Source organism: Acanthochromis polyacanthus, chromosome 22 (genome assembly GCF_021347895.1).
Source record: "Acanthochromis polyacanthus isolate Apoly-LR-REF ecotype Palm Island chromosome 22, KAUST_Apoly_ChrSc, whole genome shotgun sequence".
NCBI classification, from domain to species: Eukaryota; Metazoa; Chordata; class Actinopteri; family Pomacentridae; genus Acanthochromis; species Acanthochromis polyacanthus.
In genome coordinates, this window is record NC_067134.1 from 4,471,343 (window position 1) to 4,493,562 (window position 22,220).

The following is a 22,220-nucleotide window of genomic DNA, read 5'->3' on the forward strand; positions in this document are numbered from 1 at the left end:
GGACACTTTGATGATGATTGATGGATTGTGCTCATTTGGTAGAGGATGCTGCTTTTACACTCTTTCTACATTCATTGAAAGCTTCTGACAAGCTTCAACACCACTTTCTTTGACATTCACTGCATTATTTTGGATTGAAAATTCATTCATATGCTCTCAATGTTGTCCAGCAGAATTCCTTCAATGTGGAACTACTAGAAGATGAGATGTTAACAGGAGCAAACACCAAGGAGACCCATCAGTCCTCTGCTGTTTATTATTAGCTCTGGATATCAACCCTCCCGTTGGCTTCATTTACGGCACCAAAAAACATGAAAAAATCCAGAAATTCAGCAAAAAAATTCACCAAATTTATGAAAATGTGCAAAAACCTTCAGGAAGAAAATTCCAATAGTTCAAAAAAGTTTTGTTTAAAAAAAAAAAAAAATCCGCCTAATGTGGCAAGAAAATTCTTTTAAATATTTTCAAAAAATGAGTAAAAATCCTCCAAAAAAATCTTAAAAATACCTTAAGTGATTACATATTTATAAGTAAAACTTCTGATATTTTCTTTAAGAACATTCACATAAAAATCAACCAAAATCCAGTAAATTCTCTGGATTTTGGTTGATTTTTATGTGAATGTTCTTTAGAAACATTTCTTCTTTTTCCAACAAAAAATGTCAAAAATGTCCCAAAAATGTTCAAATGTGGACATCAGAAGTTTCACTTGGAAATATTTATTATTTTCCACATTTTAAATTTTAAAACGACACGAGGGTTAAAATAATGAAACTCTAAAACCATTTAATAATGACACAGTCAGCAGATGATCCAACATTATTTTAAAGCTGTGTGTATTTTCCAGAATCCTCAGGGTTTGATTGAAACTAAATGTGAGATCTGATCCATTCACCAGAAAACACAAACTTTACTTCAGAATATTCCAGTAAAATGAGCTGAAACATTTGGAGAAACTATCAGTAAAATATGATCAACAGGGAAACTTCTAACATTTTGATTGTTGGAAATCAAATCTAAAATCTTTGAAGATCTGCTTCCAGAGGAATCTTTCATATTTGGTAGAATATTGAGAACAGAAATGGAAGGATTTCAAGATGAATTTATCAAGCAGATTCTTGATCTGTTTCACATCGATGGATGAAGAAAATCCAGCAGATTGACTGTGATGTGATTTGATGCTAAAAGGTGATGTGGTAAAATGAGTAGAGGAGGGGCTTTGAATGTCACTGATTTACAAACAATGAATGGTTCCATGAAATGACTTTAGAAAACAGGAACATTATCTGTGCTTTACCTTAGCGCCTCATCTTTGTCTCATTCTCTTTAACATGTGATTTCCATCCTTTAAATGATCCCATTTTCACATGCAGCTGTTCTTCTACTGGAAAATGCTTTAGAAGCAGAACTTCAGTCCACACAAAGCTACAGTGTGGAAGAACAGGAGGATTTGTACAGGAGGAAATGTGGATTTGTGAAGGATTGGATGGAGAAAGGAACGCATTGAATGGATGAAGATGTTCTAGTGATTTTCAAACTAAACTGACTTCAGATTGCTGCTAGAAACAACATTCTCTGCTAATCAAAGCTGTTCCAGTGATCAAAGGAATGTTCCAGAATTCATCTGAACTCCTCATTCTAACACGCTGTTTATTGACAGATCAACATTTTTAGACGTTAAATGTTAGAACAACATTGTGAGATGATCAGGAACTAAAGAATGTTTCCTCTTCCTGCTCAAAGAAAAGTTGGATCTCCAACATTTCCACAGACTGACTCTATCAAAGTCACAAGCAGATATTTGTCTTTTCCTTTCTGAGCTGAAATGAAAGAAGTTCATTTCTAAACTCTTTCTGATGTTTCTCCATGTAGAGAATGTTCCAGAAGGAGATTTCATGTGGAGAAGAACACATGCACATTGATGGAGAAGATGTGAAACTCCAGAACATCTGTTCTCCTCCTGAACTATTGTGAGGAGCTTTAGGGACACAATCATGAATGGTTGCTAACAAACAACGTTCAACCTGTCTTTGAATACAATTCTATCAAGTTTGCTCTCTTTATGCACAACAAACATCTGGAATTTATGTGGAATCATAGAATGAGAACTGGTGAGTTTTAGACACACAGATGTAGATTTTTTAAGGCTGCTTTGAGTTTGAAACTTTTCTTTTCCTCCTTAATCAAACTGTCAAATAGAAGTTCCTTCAGACTGTCTCAGATTCTCATGTTATAAACTGATTAACCCCTGAGAAGTTCATTTATTTGAAGCTGTCTGATTTGATTATTCTCTGTTTCTTTCTTTTCTGCTTCTCTTCTGCTTGGACCAGTGGAATTGTAGGACACAGTTGGTGCCTATTTGTTGTTAAATTAAGCTTAATTAAAAAAAAAAAAAAAAAAAAAAAACTTGGGGAGCCAAATATCCCAGAATGCATTTAGAGCAGCAGCAAAGACCGAGGAGGAAACTTTCAGAGGAAACTCAAGTATTTTGGGAATACTGCTGTTATTGTGACACTAAATGTAGTTTTCAGATGATTTGAGGTGAGAAAGTGGTTGTGAAAAGGTCCAATCTGTGGTCAGTTTCTCCAGATGAAGCTGATTAAAAATGAGCTCCAACGGTTTCAGAGATGTGAGGTCCAGGTTAGACAGCTATGATGGACGGTCAGCCTCACTGTAGAGCTCCTTATCTGGACCAGACTTTACAATCTGCTGCTCTGACGCTTCTATAGCGCTTCAACAGGATATTAGTAGTTTATGTTGATCTAACCGTCACACTTTGACCTCACACTTTATTTGGATTGTTCAGAGAAAAATCAGTTTGAAAGAAGTTCAAGTTCACAACTTTAGATTGTTCATGTTTTACTCGCTCACTGACTGTGATATAAGAACAGATAGAAATGAAAACATAGAATATCATTTATTTACACGTTTGGTTTCTGAGTCTTTTCACCACTAAAAATATGGAGTTTTTCTTCTAGTCTTTGGAGTTCTTTATATTTGCTTTTAGGGCTAAATTTAATTAAATAGAATTAAAAATGGAGACAAAAAGATCAAAATAAAAGCATCAGTTTTACTGCTTTACTAAAGATCTTTTTTCTGTTTTCATTTCTGCCGTGGAAGAGGATAAACGTTGATTATTCAACATGGAAAATTAAATTCCACTTATCAGCAAATAAGCAAACAAACATGAAGATCAAAGTGTGTTATTAGTCATTTATTGAATAAAAAAAAACTTAGAACAGTTTAAAACTCACAGGTAGAGCAAATAAAAGTGGAGAAAGATGTATTAAAATCATTGATCTAGTTCAGGAAAAATCAACCACTGCAATGAAAATAAAAACTAAGTTAGACATTGATTACAGCACAAGATCTGTTCAAAGAATTTTGACCATGGAAGGGTTCAAATATACCACAATGTGAGGAAAACCTCCTTTAATGGCCAAACACAACATTTATAGAATTAAATAGGCTAAAAAATGTTGAATTTACAGAGTTCAATGTAATCTGGATAGTCCTGGTGGGTTTAAATTCTACTGGAATCATATCGATGCTGAAAACATTTTGATCCAGAGATAGCTAGGGTTATGGGAGCTTTGATGGAAAAATAAAATCTGGTAGAATTTGTTGATGAAACCAGAAATTCAGAATCTTATAAAAAAAACTGATGAAAAAACACTGAAGCACTTATTTCTTGTAAAAATGAAAAATATCAATATCAATAAGACATAAATGACAGAAGAGCACAGAATACTTTGGAAAGAGTGATACAGATGAAGGAAGTTCTCATTTCATCACTAGAACAGGACTTAAAGACTCACATCAGGATCAAGTGTGGCTGCACAAAAAGCTGATTTTCACTGGACAATAATGTGTGAAAGTCTGTCAGCAGTTTGGAGATTCACTGCTTCCTCTCTCAGTTCACACTTTGTGCAGCTCAAATGCTTTTAGTTCAGGTGAGCGTCAGAGGAACGCCACATCCTGATTTTCACTCTCAACATTTGACTGGAAAAAGACGAAAACACCACATTTGGCTCCTGGAATAATCACAACTTCCATCTTTGAAGAGGAACAAGTTTACAAGGAATCATTTAGAAGGATTTGACAAAGAAACACATTTAATCCATGAATGTGAAAACATGTTTGTGAGGGACAGAGTCATGGAGAGACTCAACTATCTGTTCAACACTGTTTCTGTACCAGGAGGAGACTCTGGAGACTCAACTCAGCACAGAGACACTGAGGAGGAACCAGACCTGGACCAGTAGACCCCAAATCCAGGATAGAGAGTTTCAGTGAATGTGGTGCTGAAGGTGTGGAGGTGGATCAGAGAGTCAGAGGAGACTCTGTAGAAGGACAGAGTTCCAGCAGGAACGTCCACATAAACTGAAACTCTGTCAGAGACTGAGGAGGACCTGATGGATGTTTGACTGTTATTGTGAATGACAGAGTAACCATGACGATCAGTGCAGAACAGACTCCAGGACTGATCATTAGATCCAAACCAACAGTCATCACTGTATCCTTTCCTTCTGATTCCTCTGTGACTCACTGATAGATAAACATCTCCTCTCCACTCCACCTCCCAGTAACAGCGACCAGTCAGACCAGTTCTACACAGCAGCTGTTTCCAGTAGTCAAACCTGTCTGGATGATCAGGTCTGTCTGACTGATCCTCCTCCATTAATGTCACCTTCCTGTTGTTGTCAGACAGTTTGAGGTTTCTGTTTACTGTGTTTGTGTCGACTGTGAGTTGACAGGAATCTGATGGAGAGAACAAACACAACACAGCTGCAGTTATTGATGGATCATGTGATCAGTATTAAAGCTTTGATGATGACCTCAGAGATGTGACACTTTGAAGATGCTTGAATGTGCTGCTTTGTTTCCATCAATCCATTAAAACACACTTACACTTCCTCAGACCTGGTGTCAACCATTGGACTCCAGCAGGCGTCACCCTGAAAGGAGGAGGACGGTCAGAGCAGCAGAGACTCTTTCAGCAGCACACATGGACGTTACATGGCTCTCACACTGTTCCACTGATAAAGGACCAGAGTGTTCATAGAGGTGACATCATTCTCCCAGACTGAGTACCAGACTCTGTGATCAGCATCATTCCCTCAGGAGCCCAACATAGAAACACTTCCACTGATTGAGCTGATTTTTAATCAGAATGATGAAGTCAGGATTAACGGCTACAATGAGCTCGTTTTTAACCAACAATTTTTCAAAGCGTGTTTGAAGCGTGACGCTGCAACTCTCAGCTCCTGCTCAGTGTTTAGGAGGATCTGGACCTGGTCTCCAGCAGCAGAGAAGCCGGTCTCACAAAGATCAGCAGAAGAACGTCCACAGCCCTCAGAGTGGATTCTGCCTCTCTACACTCAGACACAATTCACTCAGAGTCTGAGATGTGAACCTCAGACGTCACGTTGATGAGCTGCTCCTCCTCTGCAGAGCTGCAACCAGTGGGAGCACTGGAAGGATCTCTCAGCCACTCATACTGGGAACTGTTTTCAGGGAACTACTTCTTAAAGAATCCCATCAGTCATGAAATAAGCTGCTTCATACATGGAATCACTGAGGTGGCATCATCGCCGCTGCCTTCTACAAATTCCTGCAGGTTCTCCAATCAGTCAGTATCTCCTCCATCCAGTGGCTGCCCCACATCGCTAGCTTTCCACTAAACAATTCATCTAGTCTGTGACCTGAGGGAGAACTTTATCTTTCCCTTCAAGCTGCACATTTACTTCATTTAGCATCCAAATGTGTCCCTCAGGTAGGCCACTTTCACCTGGAACTTTTCATCACTCCATTTTTCTCACACTTCTTCTTGTGTTCCTGCTCCACAAACATTCTGATCTCCTCTCTGAGCTCAGAAACTCTTGACTAGACTTTCCCTGGTGACAGCCACCTTGGTTCAGAGTCAAACAGCACAGCTTGATGTTCAGCTCCCATCTCCTCACATGGAGCAGAGAAGACTCTAGTTTTAGTGCTCTGGGGCCTCATTTATAAAACATTGCGTAGGATCCATACTAAAGTTTGCGTACGCCGATAATACGAAAAGGGCGTATGCCCCTCGCCCCTGATTTATAAAACTTTGCGTAAGCACAGCTGCATGCAATTTCTTGATAAATCACACACCAGCTGGAAGATTGCACAGGTGGATCCACCTCACATTCCGCCCACAACACACCCACATTTTACCATGAATGGTCAATGCAAAGTAACTCATGAATGTATCTGTATATAAATAAACTGCTGATCCACGGCATTTTATGCAGCGCCGGCCGGCAGTCTTCACTGCTGTGTGTCAGGATGAATGAATCATGTGTTGACCCAGGCCACCCTGCCACTAAATTTGTTATGATCATGTCCGATGTACAAATAATTTGCACACTGATTGAATGTGCATTTTTTCGGTTCACATAGAGAAATTCATTTTCACTCGGGAGTTGTGGTGTGAAGCATGTGTGCCTGCGTGCCTGTACAGGGCTGATTAATGGTTGGACGCTCATCCCATTCGGCCGCATATGGATAAATAAACAAAATTCTTTACTTTTTTTTGCCTTTTTACTGTGATAGTTGCAGTGAAGAGTGACAGGAAATGGGAAGAAGAGTAGGGGGAAGACATGCATAAAAGTGCCGCAGGCAGGAATCGAACCCGAGCCACTGCGTCGGAGACCACCCCTACAAATGGATGAGCCATACAGGCGCCAGGTGATCAGTAAACAAAATTATTTAATAAAGATCACTGCACCGGCCCCAGATACCGGCCCTTCGGTCAAACGACTGAATTAAATAACGTTCAATCCGCTCCTGTTAATATATGAACATAGTTCTGCAAATACAGTCGTCGGCCGAATGGCGCACTATAGGAACATCTACAACAATGAGGGTTTATGATTATCAGGCTCTACAAGTCTAATATGTGATAACAATAAAGGTTTGAGATCAATCTGGTTTCAATTCGCCACTTCACCCTCCGGCACTGCCGTTCCCTCTGTCTCCAAAATGTGCTTAAGCAAGCATCAAAGTTGGCGCACCGGTGCGCACATTCTCACGCCAAGTTTTTTTTAGAAATCACAGCGAACACAGCGTACGCCACTTTCTACGCAAAGTTTGTGATTTACGCCCTGTTTTGTGCGTAAAGAAGCATCAAGAATCAAGGTTGGTGCGCCGGTGCGCACATTCTCACGCCAAGTTTGTTTTTATAAATCACAACCTTTGCGTAGCCCTGTTTTGTGCGTATGCAAGCTTTATAAATGAGGCCCCTGCTCTTTAGAAAACTGACTCCAGGCAGAAGCTCCCTTCATCCAGAGGAAAGCTGCTTTGATGCCAGAGCTTCTCTGTGGACCACAGTGTGTCCACTCAGCAGAAGGTGAGGTCTTCTGGATGACTTCCTCAAGCCCTTTTCTCCTCCCTGCCATGGTCTGTGCACCATCACTGCAAACACCACTTCGCCCACTGTAGCCCATTCTCAGTCAGGAAGCAGTTCAGGATTTAGAACATATCTTCAGCTGTGGCTGTCTCTGACATATTTACTAAAAACTAGATCCTCACACAGGGAGTCTGTCGTGTCCAAACGTACAGAAGCCACAAACAAGCAGTCTTTGTTGCTGTCAGGCTTCATGGAACTGAAAGGCACAACGTTTGTCTTTGACTTGATCTACCAGCTGTTCCTGAACATGGTTAGCCATGTCATTTATATGTCTGGACACAGAGTCATTGGATAGAGGGACAGTTTTTATTTGTGTGTCTTCCAGCAGGACACAGATCATGTCTAATAATGCAGGGAGTATCAGATCCTCTGTTATGGTGAGGACTTTTTACACCCACCACTTTGCTACGCCTCCTTATATCATGCTAACAGCGCTCTCTGCTTTAGCCACGTTGCATTCATGAAGCCCATGTTTGTTGGCAATATTCAGCAGGTTTTCAGTGAAAAAACTCCAGTGGCTGATCAGCGTGGTTGGAGTGTAATGTGTTGAAGTGATGCCTTCATTTATTTGCCTTAATGCTGTCCACTAACAACATTTTTAGACTCAGTAAACATAGCGGTCTGTCCTCGTCTCCCACCGTAGTCACAGTGAAGCTAAGAGCTACAGATGCTTCGTCACATTTCCTCATCTGAGCTTTCAGGATATTTTTGTTTGTCTCATTATCTCCGTCTCTCTCTCTCTGCCTTTCTTCTCATTCCTGTTTAATATTTTTCCATTGAGTCTTCTGTGTGTTTGTAGTATTTCAGATCTCCTGCTTTGTGGTGTGTTTTCACTGCCCCCAGGGGGTGCCACTATTTAAAGCTCGTGTCTGGAGTTTAAATCACAGCGTCTCCCAAAACACTGGTGGTCCCACCCTCCCTCTGATTTCGCCCCTTTATTTGTGCACGTGCGCAGTACCTGAGAGGGGTGCCCAGAGTGCTGCAGCATCTTGCCTGTTTTGCTGTTTTCCACTCTTCTACATTTAGTACATTTAGTAAATAATAAAAGAATTACGTTAGAATTCTGTAACTTGTCCTAATACCAAAATAACATGAATCTGCGAGGACGAACGAGTAAAGTTTCAATATGTGATTACACTAGTGTATCCCTCTCGATGACGTTGTTTATCAAACTTAGTGCATTTACGCGTGTATATGTGTTACATTGTTTATTTATTTCTATCGAGAGTACAGAATTGCATGACTCCTCTGACGAAGAGTATGTCCCAGACGCCCCAACATCTTCCTCCAGAGGTCGGGCATCTAAACGAAGCCGTCAGGCAGGCTATGGAGGCCGTGGTCGTGGAGCGACGCGAGCACCCCGAGCCAAAAAACGTCCTGCAGTCTCTTGGCATGACAAGCCGTAGGATTGGTAACTTTTTCTGGAAGTTGCTGATCCCTGATGCTCTCTCCTCCAAAAGCAAAACAAATGTGCGCGCGGTTGCGTAGTGCGTAGCTCGCCCACCTCTGCATGGGCTTGCTTGCTGTGCGCGTAACCGTTGATTGACAGCATGACAAAGCTGAAGCTCGAACTTGATTGGTCGGCAGCGACCGGCGCTTTTTGGAATAACATGGGGGTCTATGAGAGGAAGGCGGAGCTCATGAATAAATGTTCATATCGCGTCATACTAACATTATATTATAGTATCGAACTAGACTAACACATTTAAGCTTTGTTAAACAATGATACATAAATTGAAAACAAGCGGAAACTCCGGACACGAGCTTTAAGAAGCACTGAGCTAGGCTAAAAGGTTCCTGTCTGTCTGTACCTGAGAGTTTCCAGTCTACAGTGTGGATCCTCCACTTTAGCTCTCAGCATCTTCTCTCCTGAGTCTCCTGGATGGTTGTAGCTCAGGTCCAGCTCTCTCAGATTTGAGGTCTTCAAGCTCAGAGCTGAGGCCAGAGAAGCACAGCCTTCCTCTGTGACCAGACAGCCTGACAGCCTGCACACACAAAACAACACAAACCTGATGGACAACACTTGGATGGATCTTTCTCTCTCTCTTTTCTTCTTTGTCTTTCAGATACATTTTGCTGCACATTTCATGCGTCTCAAGCAAATCAACAATCTCAACAATGATTAGTGGGATTTAATCATGTCAAAAATAAACCCTGACAAAGTCCCGCACAAGTTCAATAAAAGCTCATTTGATGAATCCCATCAGCAGAAATGATTGTACTCTGGTTAGCTGTTTATCCACTGATAGAAATCACATCAGTTTCAAAGTGTGAGTCCTGACCTGAGAGCTTCCAGTTTACAGTGTGGACTCTCCAGTCCTGCAGAAAGACTCTCCACTCCTGAATCCTGCAGGTTGTTGTTGGTCAGGTCCAGCTCTGTCACACTGGAGGACTGGGAGCTGAGGACTGAGGACAGAGCTCCACAGCTTCTCTCTGACAGATTACAGTTATTAAGTCTGAAGAGACAAAGACAAGAAAAGAAGTAAAACATTAAGTTCAGTATTTTCTGTCCTGTTGAAAAGACAGCAGTGAATTTAACAACAAATACATCCCACTATGTCCAGAATACAGCAGCACTGAGGACAGTCCTCTGAAATATTATTTAAATGTGAAAATAATCCAAAGGGTAGTACATTACAGTAATCAGATTACTTTGAAGCTGAGCAGTAAAGTATTTGATGTGACTAAAAACAAACTGTTTAGATTTCCTAAATGAAGAATACAGGCCAAAAAAGAAGAAATTAATCCAATAAAGGTCAGTACATCTTTCATTACTGTCATTAGAATGGAGGATTTTTTCACTACTTTCTATGTCCACCTTTATTTTTGATGACACATTTAGAAACCACATTTCTGCAGAGATGTTCCTCCATCTTCAGAGACTTGGTCTTCATCTGCTCTTTGTTGGAGGGTTTGTGTTGCTCTACCTTTGTCTTTAAAATACCCCAAAGTTGGTCTGTTGGATTCAAATCAGGACATACACTTGGACAAGTCACACTTTGGACTTTTTCCTTCTTTACAATCTGAAAAATAGTCAACTTGATGCTGATGGCAGCTGTCAAGTGTGATACAGGTGTTGAGGTCTCAGAGAGCACTCAGGCCTAAAGGTAACACTGGTTTATGAAGCAGACTGTTAGGTTGAAACTGTAAATACATTTTGATCATAACATAGAAACTGTTTTTAAGCCTTAAGCAAAATAAGTTCTGTAACTGTTCTGTCTGTGATCTTTACTGTTCTGTCTGCAACATTTAAAAATTGCTTCTGAAACAGGAACTAGTCCTTCCTCTTTTCACTCCTTATCGCACACACACACACACACCGCTATGAAAGTATGATGTTTGTACCATGATATAAATAAAGCTTCCTTGGGCAGAGTTCTTTGCAGTATGCACGGCGGTGTTCTAATGCACGGTGCTCTGCCCTTGTACAAGTAAAACATTGTTCTCTGCGTGATTCTTGATTCAGGTGTCTAAGTCAGTTTTTCTCTGACACAGACAAATAAAGATCTGAAAGGAAACATTATGTTAACCATATGATTATGCTTGCTAAAATATAAACTCAAGATGGTTGATTTGATGAGATGTTTTATTATGTTTAGTGATTCATTATGTTTAAACTAAGTGGAATGATTTAGAAAGACATTCAGTGCAGCTGTATGTGTTTTGAACTGAAGTTACCTCTGTTTGAGCTCTGTGTGTAGAGAGGAAACAGAAGTCAGCATGACATTGCAGAAAAGAAGACATTGAGGAAGTTCTGTGGCCAAATATGGTCGTGGTGACATGTCTCAAGAAATGTATGTGTGTGTTAACATCAAAATGTGAACACTGAGTATTTGCTGCAAAACATGATTTCTGTGTAACTGATGTATGTGATTACAAGTGATTGCAAGAGTTAGACAATGTCTAAATCTATGAGTCAATGGGCGTACCAAGTTAGAGATGTGTGTAAGAGTAGGAGTATAAAGGAGCAGAGTCACAAACACTGAACGGGAGTCGTTCGCCGGAGTTGCCTGAGAGCTGCAAAGGGGAACTTGGTCGGAGTTCTGAAGACTCTTCAATGGATCTATTGCCCGAGAGACTTGAAGACAACGCAGGACTTAGGCTCCATAGTTCGCTGAAGAACATCGTTGGAAGCAAAGTCTTTTTCTGACTTTGTTCAACAAGCGAGGACCACACTCTGCCAAACGGAGAGTCCTAAGAGGTTTGCAGTTATCCAGACGAGATCAACAGAGGGAAGAACCGGCAACATCCAGAGAAGCGAAGGAGGCAACAGCACAGGGCTCTTCCCCTCCCCGGGGCTGGGAGACCCAGTGACCCACTACAGCCTGAACAGACGAAGGTTCTCCATCACCACCATCCAACAGAGAAGACAGCTGGGGTGTAAGCACTAACGTTCCAGCCGCTTCCAGATATAGCTGCCAGACCACGATTGGCTTACGGGACTCCTCCCCTCCCCCTGCTGAGGGAAGAAATCCTTTTGTCCGCTAAAAAGACATCGTACTGAGTCTACTGGACAACTGAGGACTTCTCCCAGACGCAAGTCAAGACTGGGTGATACAGCGGTGGCCACGCTGTCCGCTCTCTCTCCTAAATTTACCAATTGGAGAAGATTGTAAGGTACACTCAGCTCAGTTTAATTTAGTTTTAGTAATCAGAAATAATTAATTGTTTAATCATGAATTGATGTTGTGCCCCTGCTAATTTTGCTTAATAAAACGCTAAATTGCATTTAAAGAGAAGTCTAATGGAATTATTATAAACCTTTGATTTTGCATAGTGGTAAAAAGTTAAGCTGATTGTGTGCATTAAATCTAATGGTTCTTAAAGGTTACTTAGTCCAATCTGAGTGTTTAAACATTACCCCTGAGCAAGGGCGTCAGTTTGTTTTTAAAAGTGGGGGGGATGGAGACCACAGCACTTTGAGAAAATGTCGAAGAACGGCGGCAAAATGCTACAAGCTGGGCTTGAACTCACAACTGCCGCACCAAAGGCAGAGGCTCAAGCTGTTGAGCTATCAGTATATGCAGGTAGAGGGGTTTGTGGGCCACTATAGTACTAATTCTCCCGGGCCGAAATTTTGCCCCTGCACGCCTCTGGTCGGAGCTTCCACTTGGCACAGGTGCAAATTTAGCATCTGCGCATTTTTTTTTTGTTTTTTTCAACCTCACGAAGGTGTGCTGCGTGTCTGTGCAACTCTCGGCCGAGTGCGGATGGTGCGTTCAGGAGCGTCGGAATTTTCTATACTACTGAAAATAACTGGGTTTACAACGGCTTACATGTGAAGAATTTGAATGTGTTGGAGACAAAATGACCTCTGACAAAAAGTGGGGGGAACACGTCCCCACTGTCCCCCCCTAAACTGACGCCTATGCCCCTGAGGTTAGTTTTTTCCAAACCTCTAAAACCAACCTAGGAATAGCACCAAGTGCATGCAGTCATTAGAGGAAAGCTGCTGCTAACAAACGTGATTGATAAATCAATTTTACTACATAGTGGGCTGCTTAGTAAGAGAGTATTTATCAGATAAGAGAGGTGAGACGTTTGGATGTAAGGCAGTCAGAACCTAGGCGAGTGTTCCTCGACGCCAGCTTAATTATTCTGCTGAATCCTGTTAGGTAGACTTCTAATAGGCAGATAGAATCTGACCCTTTAAACGGAAAGCTGGACCAGACTTAACCTGAGGCAAGGGTTAAGGAAGGCTAGACAGGCGGACACAGCCATTAAATCACTGTCAGACTCGCTTCCATCTCTGATGTTGTTCCAGAACAAACGTCTTCTGATCTCCAGTCCTTGTTCTTCAGGTTCCCTCACTTCTACTTGTGCTGTTGAGACTCATGCTTTGGTTTTCACTCACACATCAATCCCACTGGAACCAAACTAAGGATCTCCAAACTCATGTGTTTAAACTGTTTATCTCCACTCTTGATGAAGTCTGGACTCCTCATGGCGTCAGTGAGCTGGACTCTTCATTCTCTCTCAGTCTCAGGAGACACTCTGCTGCCCAGTGATTGGCTCTTCGTCCCTACAGTCTGAAAGGAACCAACAACCTTTGAACAGCCTCACATCTGAAAAGGCTCATAGGGTCCCTATGAGGGTGTAGCTCCTCTTCAGGGACACCAGAGAGACCATGAACCTCACCACAGGTGGGATGGATGTTCTATCCTTCAACAACACTTCAGTTGATGGGACTCAGACATCAGCAGCAGGAAGACTGGACTGACCTTACCCACAGACCATGAGGACATGAGGACACTGCTTATCAACAGTCATGATGACTGTCCTCACCTGCAGGGCTGCTGCTTCACTCCATCATTTCTGACACACCTGAAGTCCTGGAAGCTGCTGTTCCAGGAAGTCTTTACAAAAATCTTCAGCCAGTGTCTGAGTATGTTGTCATATTCTTCAGCCCAAAATCTCAGTTCCTCATGAACCACCTGAGGTAGGGACGTGTTCCTTCCCCCCAGTGAAGACAGAGTTGGGAGTGATGGGATCAGGATCCACAACATCTGAAGATGTGAACCCAAGAGGATCTGAACTGAGGATATCTTTGATCTCAGTGGAGACAGAAGACAGCACTGCTTCAGTGGATGTTTGGGCTCCAATGGTGAGAAGGAATTGGACCTGAACCTCAAGTAAGAATGTAAATTTCTCAAAAGAAAAGACTCCAGATCAGATTACTAACATTACAGATGCCTATAAATCCACTTCTCTGCCACATCTGGGATTGTCAGACCATCAATGTCTTCCCCTGATCCCAGAATGTAAACCACTGATCTGAAGACAGGGACCATCCATAGAAACAGTTCAGCGTGACTAAAGAAGCCTCCTCAGCCCTGCAGAGCTGCTTTAATGTCAACCACTGGGAGGTATTTGAGGAGGGAAACACAGCAGCTGTTCTCTCAGATATAATCTGTTGTGCTGATGTCGTAGTTTCTCTGATGTCCGTGATGTGCAGGTGAAGGAGAAATGTCTGTGACACTGACTATCTTTATAAGTTTTTTATTAAAAGAAAGAACAGCATCAATACAGACAGATGTTGCCTGGAAGGAGCCCGCTGATTGATTCCTCCTCGAACAATGGGCTAGTGATCAGCTTTATACCCTTCTGGTAAGGATATGAGCTCAACCTCTGAGACTTTGGTGAAAAACAAGGATGCACATGTAGGCGACATCCACCTTGAAGAGGCCGGAAAAATTCCTGGGGTGATCCCACCTCAGACAGCCACAAGCTCTCTCCTCAGAGCGGCTTAAACAAACACAGAGGGTCCTAAAGTGGATTTTTATGGCCAGAGAACCCTATACCTTCCACCAGAGACATCCTAAATTCATGTTTATGACGACCTCTGACACTGGTTAAGAGAATCCTTTTCCAGACTATCACTATATCTGTAAGAAAAATTGGGACATGTATACTTTCTTTTGTTTCTAACTCCACAGGAAAACATATAGACTTCTTGCAGAGAGCTGGGAATTGGAGACAGAACTTTCACACCTTTTAAGGAACTGAACTGTTGTTTGCAACTCTGGTTTAAATGCTTTCATGAATTAAGTGCCCTCTCAGCTGGACCTCTGCTCCTCTCCCTGTCTGCTGCCAGATAACAGGGTCATAAATATTTTAATAACCTCCTCCTCACCTCTGCAGAGGCTGGCAGAGACTCTCTTTTCATTCCACAGGACTTTCTTAAACTCATGTTTCTGAAATATATCTTGTGATTTTGGAATTACCAATGCCATAATAAGAATTTGTTACACATTTTGAATCAACTCCCGTTTTTCTAGCCTTAACATTTCGGAAAATACATAATGTGTGGTTAATTCACTTTTTCTTCCACAGCTCAACATTGCCCCCTCTTGACGGCGGAATGCCATGACATTGTCAAGGATTCCACTGAATTAATCATGAAATTGTGTTTTATACAGGTCAAAAAGAGTTGAAAACTGTTCTATATGTCACAGTATGTATGTCATATTATCCTGTTTGCACTGTGATACATATAATTACTAGATGAAGCACACAAACATATAATATAACTAGTAACTCATATATTTTTGGATTAGCTGATTTAACTTAGTATTATTTTATCTTGACTGTTTAAAATACAGTAGATCATGGCAAGAGTAAACAGATCGCTCTTTTTCGTGTTTTAATATTTTGATCCACAATTGATTCGGCCTCATCTCTCCTCTCCCGAAGTCCACAGGGGGAGGGTCCCAAAGCCGCGCTGAAACCGACACTTCCACGCCTCTCCCCAGAGAAAACCTTTAAAAACAGCCATTTTACAATTATTCACTCTCTTCCTTCTAACTCACTACCAGAAACTACGTCCGAGTGATTCTTTTGTTTTTTGGCGCCTTCTTTCTTCTTCTTTTCTTTATTCTAAGTCTACACCAGCACCAGAGCAGGCCTCTGATAGCTGTGATTTCTTTCATCTTTTTAATCAAAGAATAGATATCTTCGCTCACTTCAACCCGCAGAGGTCCCTTCGTTTTACCGGCGATTTAAAAAAAAAAAGAACCAATCAGATCCCGTTCCAATTTTATACTTCCAAATTTGCCGTGGCTCTGTCTAGACATCTGCACTTTCATTTGGCTTAATCGACGGCAGACAGGACAATTTTTATCAAGCTATTTTTTTTGTCAACCCCAGAAGAAGGACAAACTGTTCCAGCTTTTTCTCCACCATCTGCTGAGGTCCGCCTGCGCTGAGCCGAACTAAGCCGGCGACGCCAACGGTTCTTGTGAACAGGATGCTTCAGGTTGCCATAACGGCCAAGCTGCTGCTCAGGTCACCACACAGACGCTTGACCAAGCGTCGCTCCAGGAAGCGACCGCGTCCCGGTTCCAGAACCTTCTAAACGACCCATTCTCCAGCACAGTAAGATCAGCTGACGTTTTGGTGTGATCTGAACTATTGGTTGACGTCCTTAAATAGCTTGATATTTCAATTTTTAATAACTCCGTTTAGTCACTTATCAGTCATTCATATTCCAAATTGTTAATCACCTCGTCATATCTTCAGCGATTACTCAGCTCATAATCCAAGATTAGAAATGCAAATTTAAAGAACACACACACACACACCCACACCCACCTATTGTCTCACACATAAACACCCACACATCACCTTTATTCATTCACGCATGTATCTGATATATTCATCACTGTATTATCATTAGTCAATAAATGTCTTTCATTTAGACCAAAATTACCGTCTTTGGCGTTTCTGTGTGTCCAGACTGGGTCAATGTTTTTTAGAATTTGCGACGTTCAGATATTAGACTGATCAACTTATCAAAATTTAAATTAATTAATATTTTTATTAATGTTAATTAATAAATTTCCTCTAAAGAGGTGGTGCCCCTACAATCAACGAGTGCATACTTATTAAATTACCGTTTAATAAGCCAATATCTCTACACACCCCTAACTCAACATCTGATGACTCTGGTAAAAACAGGAACCCTTAAATCAATATAGCATAGGGTTTCTCCTCGAGGATAACTGATGTCCTTCACTGATATAGGTCCATACATGGAAACCTAACATAACATATGACTTCCCTTCAATGACAGGCCCCACATCACTTTACACTCTCCCAGACAGAAACCACGTTAACATAAACATCCCCAGAAAAAAACACATCTCAGGTCAGAGACCCCCTCCTTACATAGGCAAAAAGGAAAAGTATGTTTTCCCACAAGTAGCTGGTCAGACACTACACTGAGAATGTGACTGGAACAAAATCTGTTTAAGTGTTTCCAAACCAGAAACTGTGGCCCAACAGTGAAGTGTGAACCCTGCTGAGAGAACGAGGTTCTGCCTTCAAACCAGGAACCATCAAACCAACAAGGAGACACAGTGGAGCCTAAAGAGGATCATCAGAGACAGAGCACAGATACAAACAGCACATAGAGAAACCTTTTCACAACAGCAGCTTCATGTGAATGTGGCAGGAGATGAAGACTTTCATTGGTTACAAGGACAGTTACACAGCCACAAACCTGCAGACAGAACTCTCTCAACCTCTTCTTTGTTCACTTTGACCAAATTGACAGAGATGACAGCATCTATCCTGCATGACCAGAAAAAATAACATAAAACGTCAACAACATCTGGACAGGCCCACCCTGCACAGAGTCGACATGAGGAAAGTCTGGTCCAGATGGGGTCTCTGGACGGATTCTTAAGGCCGATGCAGAACATTTAGCAGAAGTATTCACCACCATCTTCAACCTCTCACCTCAACAGTCTGTAGTCCACACCTGCCTTAAATGGGCCACAACTGTCCCCAAGAAAACCATAGAGAACTGCCTGAACAACTATCTCCAGTTGCTGTGATCCCCATCATCACCAGATGTTTCAGAGACTGATCCTCCTTCGTATTAAATCTGACATCCCTGTAGACCTCAATCAGTTTGTATTTCAGGTAAACGGAACAACAGAGGATCCAATCAGATCAGCTCTCCACACAGCCCTGACACATCTGGACCAAAACAACACATGGAAGGATGTGAACTCAGCATTTACCACAATACTCCACACAAACTGGTCCACAAACTGGTCCACAAACTGAGCAGTCTGGACTTCAGGAGTTCAGTGTGACCATGGATGCTGGACTTCCTGAGAAAGTGACCTCAGAACATCAGGTGGAGCACCAGATCTCATCTACTCTCATCCTGAACACTGGAACATCTCAGGGCTTTGTGTCCTCAGACTGATGCTAGACTTCCTCTTCACACATTACTGCTCCTCCATCCACCCCAACAACACCATCCTCTAAATGTCTGACGATACCTCCATAGTAGGACTGATGATGGACCAGAATGAGAGTCTGCAGGGAGAAGGTTCATCATCTGATAACAGTTTGGATGTAAACACAACAAAAACCAAGGAGTCACAGTGAATTTGAGCAGATTAAAGCCCACCCAGTCCTCTGCTGTCTGTATCCACAAGGAGGAGGTAGAGATAATGTGGTGCTTTCATTCATCTTTCATGTCTTCAGTCCACATCTCTGAGTAACAGGGTCAGTGGTGCAGCAGTGCTCTATTCTATACAATAATAAATAGAACATACCATATATATGTTATTAGATTGTTATAATTATACATAGTTTGGTCTGCCTCTCAGTTGTTGTGTGGAACCTTTGCTGGGGGGTCCTGTACCCCTATGGACACTTTTAGCCGCCCCACCCCGTCCTATAAAGGAGTTTTTCCCTCCTTACCTCTCTTCTTTTGTTTCTGTGCTCAGAGAGAGAGGTAAGCCAGACTGTGCTGTTGTAATTTGTGTTTTAATGTCACATAATTTGAATTATAAGTTCACTTTCCCAATCTAGTATGGTTCTGTATTGTTTAATTTCTGTAGGAGAACAAGACATAATCAGTGGAGATGACCATCAAAAAAGCTCTATGTCTTGGTTAACTAAACAACACGGAGAAGAGAAACCATTGGTTACATCTGCTGATCAAACTGGCCCATGAAGATCTCCTATCAGGTGGTGGAGGCCCAACAGAGACTGGAAACCAGACTCACCTCCCTCAACACTTGCAGACCAACTTCTTTAGATGAACCACAGAAAACCTCCTGGTCTCCTGCTGTATGGTGTGGTTCAGCAGAAGAAGATCTATTCTATTCTATCCTGTTCTATTCTGTCAAACAGTGGAAACTAAAGCAGAACCTGGAACCAAGACTTCACAGGTTCTTACAGGTTCTGGTTCTGTGATGCAGGTTCCAGGTTGTTCAGTTCCTGTAGTGGAAGAGGCCTCATGAAGAGAAACTAGAGCTAAAGGTCAGTAACACAACTGATCTGAGTCATACAAATACAGAAAACCTCCCACCTCAGCTGTTCTGCTCATCATGAATAAAAACACATTTTAAATGGTCATCAGTGGAACAGGTTGATGAGTCCTGACCTGAGAGCTTCCAGTTTACAGTGTGGACTCTCCAGTCCAGCAGAAAGACTCTCCACTCCTGAATCCTGCAGGTTGTTGTTACTCAGGTCCAGCTCTGTCACACTGGAGGACTGGGAGCTGAGGACTGAGGACAGAGCTCCACAGCTTCTCTCTGACAGATTACAGCCACTCAGTCTGAAGAGACAAAAAGCACATTATACTGATGAAACAGCAGCAAAATGAAAAAGGATCTTCAGTCTCCAACTACTTACACAACTTTCTTGGAGGCTTTGACCACTGGCAGCAGCCTCAGAAGAACCTCCTCTGAAGCAGAGTATTTCTTCAGGTCAAACACGTCCAGATGTTCTCCTGGTGACAGTAAGATGAAGACCAGAGCTGACCACTGAGCAGGAGACAGTTTATCTGTGGACAGACGTCCTGATCTGAGGGACTGTTGGATCTCCTCCACTAGAGAAACATCGTTCAATTCATTCAGACAGTGGAACAGATTGATGCTTCTCTCTACAGACACATCCTCACTGATCATCTCCTTGATGTACTCCACTGTTTTCTGATTGGTCTGTGAGCTACTTCCTGTCTGTGTCAGCAGGCCTGGTAGGAGATTCTGATTGGTCGGCAGGGACAGACCCAGGAGGAAGAGCAGGACCAAGTCCAGGTGTCCATTTGGACTCTGTAAGGCCTCGTCCACAGCTCTCTGGTAGAAACCTGTTGGATCAGGTTTGTTGGCGGTTGTTTGTTGTTCTTCTTCCAGCAAGTTGATTCCAGAGTTGATGAAGGTCTGATGGATGTGAAGAGCAGCCAGAAACTCCTGAACACTCAGATGGACGAAGCAGAACACCTTGTCCTGGTACAGCCCTCTCTCCTCTTTAAAGATCTGTGTGAACACTCCTGAGTACACTGTGGCTTCACTCACATCAATGCCACTTTCTCTCAGATCTTTCTCATAGAAGATCAGGTTGCCCTTCTGCAGCTGTTCAAAAGCCAATTTAGCTAATGACTTAATGAACTGAATGCACTTCTCTGGACCGTACTTTTCTTTTGTGTGATCAATCTGAAATCTTAGAAACTCTGCATACATCTCAGTCAGGGTTCTGGGCAGATCTCCTCCCTCTCTGGTTTTCAGCAGCTCCTCCAGAACTGTAGCAGTGATCCAGCAGAACACTGGGATGTGACACATGATGTGGAGGCTTCGTGACTTCTTCATGTGGGAGATGATGCTTCTGGCCTGCTCCTCATCTCTGAATCTCTTCCTGAAGTACTCCTCCTTCTGTGAGTTGATGAACCCTCTGACCTCTGTTGTGATGTTGATGAGGTTTTGAGGGATCTGATTGGCTGCTGCAGGTCGTGTGGTTATCCAGAGGCGAGCTGAGCGCAACAGTTTTCCACTGATAAGTTCCCTCAGCAGGACTTCGATTTTAGTTGACTTTGTTACATCCACGGAGGGAATGTTGTCGACATCAAAGTCCAGATGAAGGCGATTCTCGTCCAGTCCATCAAACACGAACAGCAGTTTGAATCTGCTCTTCTTGTAGCTGCTGTTTCCTGATGACTGCAGAACTGTAAAGATGTAATTCAGAGCCTCCACTGTGACGTCTTTAGTTTCTGGGATACAGAAATGAATGAGCTCTGCCAAACCAAGCTCTTTTCCCTGCAATGAATTCAGAGCACGGAAAGTGAACGGGAAAATAAGATGCACGTCTTCATTGGTTCTGTCTTCGGCCCAGTCCAACACAAACTTACGCACGAGGAATGTTTTTCCAATCCCTGCAATCCCATTGGTCAGCACTGTTCTGATGGGTCTGTATTTTCCAGAAGGATGCTTCAAAATGTCTCTGGGTTGGATCTGTGTCTCTGTGTCTGATGGCTTCCACACCTTGTCAATCTGTAGGACCTCATGTTGTGTGTTGACATGCACGTCCCAGCCAGCTGTGATGTACAGCTCTGTGTAGATATCAACCAGATGCTGCTTATCTGCTGCCCACCCCTCTGTTGTAACCTTAAATGTGTGCTGGAAGTTTGACCGAAGCTTCTGTTGGTAATATGTGATGGGACGTGGTTCTGGTACTGGAACAGTCTGATCTGTGTCAAACATGAAGGGAACAGTGTGAGGTGTGTGTCTCCAGAAATCTCTGCTGTTGTTAGAAAAAGTAAACACAAGCAACTGCAAAGAGGTTGGACTTTTAATTCACCATCTATAACTTCTGATGGAAAAAAGTTGCGCAATTGTGTGTGACGTCAGTTTTAATGCTTCAAAAAGGTTAATTTAGGGAATGGGAATTGTAAATGTCCAAACATATTAAAGGGAGTTTCATCTTAAACTCTACACATAATGCAGCAACTTACCCTGATCATTTGGAGGAAAGTGACTGAAAAACTGACTGAAAGATCAGCTCAGCTAAAGGGCAATCCAGATGGTTAACTGTTGGAGAAAACATAATAGGAATGTGGATGGAGGCAGTTCAGAGATAGGCAAGTCTCCTTGACTTTTTGCACAACACTTCTCTGTGTTGTTTTAGGTTGCTGGGAGGTTGTTGATGGTTTAAAAGCAGAACGTAATGTTACATAGTACTACATGCTAACATGCCACATGGTACGCACAGAAAAAGATGTAGTACGTCCCAATACATATTATGTTAAATATAGTACGTCCCAGTACATATTATGTTAAATGTACATGATGAACATCAGCTGGTTTTTAACTGCGTCACACACCACCGAGTGACACCTCTGACAAAGACGGAAGGCTCCGTCGAAACATGTGAGGTATGTTTTTGACAAAATTACGTGTCTGATCACAGAAAAAAGGTTACACATTTATGCTAAATGTAGTATGTCAGGACTACCCAGATGTCCTATAGCATTCAAACTGATTTT

At 42.2% G+C, this 22,220-nt stretch overlaps 2 protein-coding genes across 3 annotated transcripts in view; one reads left to right on the top strand and one right to left on the bottom strand.

Moving 5' to 3' along the window:
* LOC127531988 (zinc finger protein OZF-like) overlaps positions 1 to 22,220 on the top strand; it is a 184,259-nt gene that overhangs the window by 14,293 nt on the left and 147,746 nt on the right. The window lies entirely within an intron of this gene.
* The window catches only part of LOC110972250 (NACHT, LRR and PYD domains-containing protein 3-like), a 41,904-nt gene continuing 23,771 nt past the window's right edge, over positions 4,088 to 22,220 (bottom strand). The window contains exons 7-12 of the mRNA XM_051942445.1: positions 19,598 to 21,425; positions 19,347 to 19,520; positions 9,721 to 9,894; positions 9,250 to 9,423; positions 4,912 to 4,958; positions 4,088 to 4,761 (exon numbers count right to left, since the gene is read on the bottom strand). Of these exons, the coding sequence (XP_051798405.1) occupies positions 4,223 to 4,761; positions 4,912 to 4,958; positions 9,250 to 9,423; positions 9,721 to 9,894; positions 19,347 to 19,520; positions 19,598 to 21,425 (2,936 nt within the window). The 3' untranslated portion in view covers positions 4,088 to 4,222. The remainder of the gene's footprint in view (positions 4,762 to 4,911; positions 4,959 to 9,249; positions 9,424 to 9,720; positions 9,895 to 19,346; positions 19,521 to 19,597; positions 21,426 to 22,220) is intronic.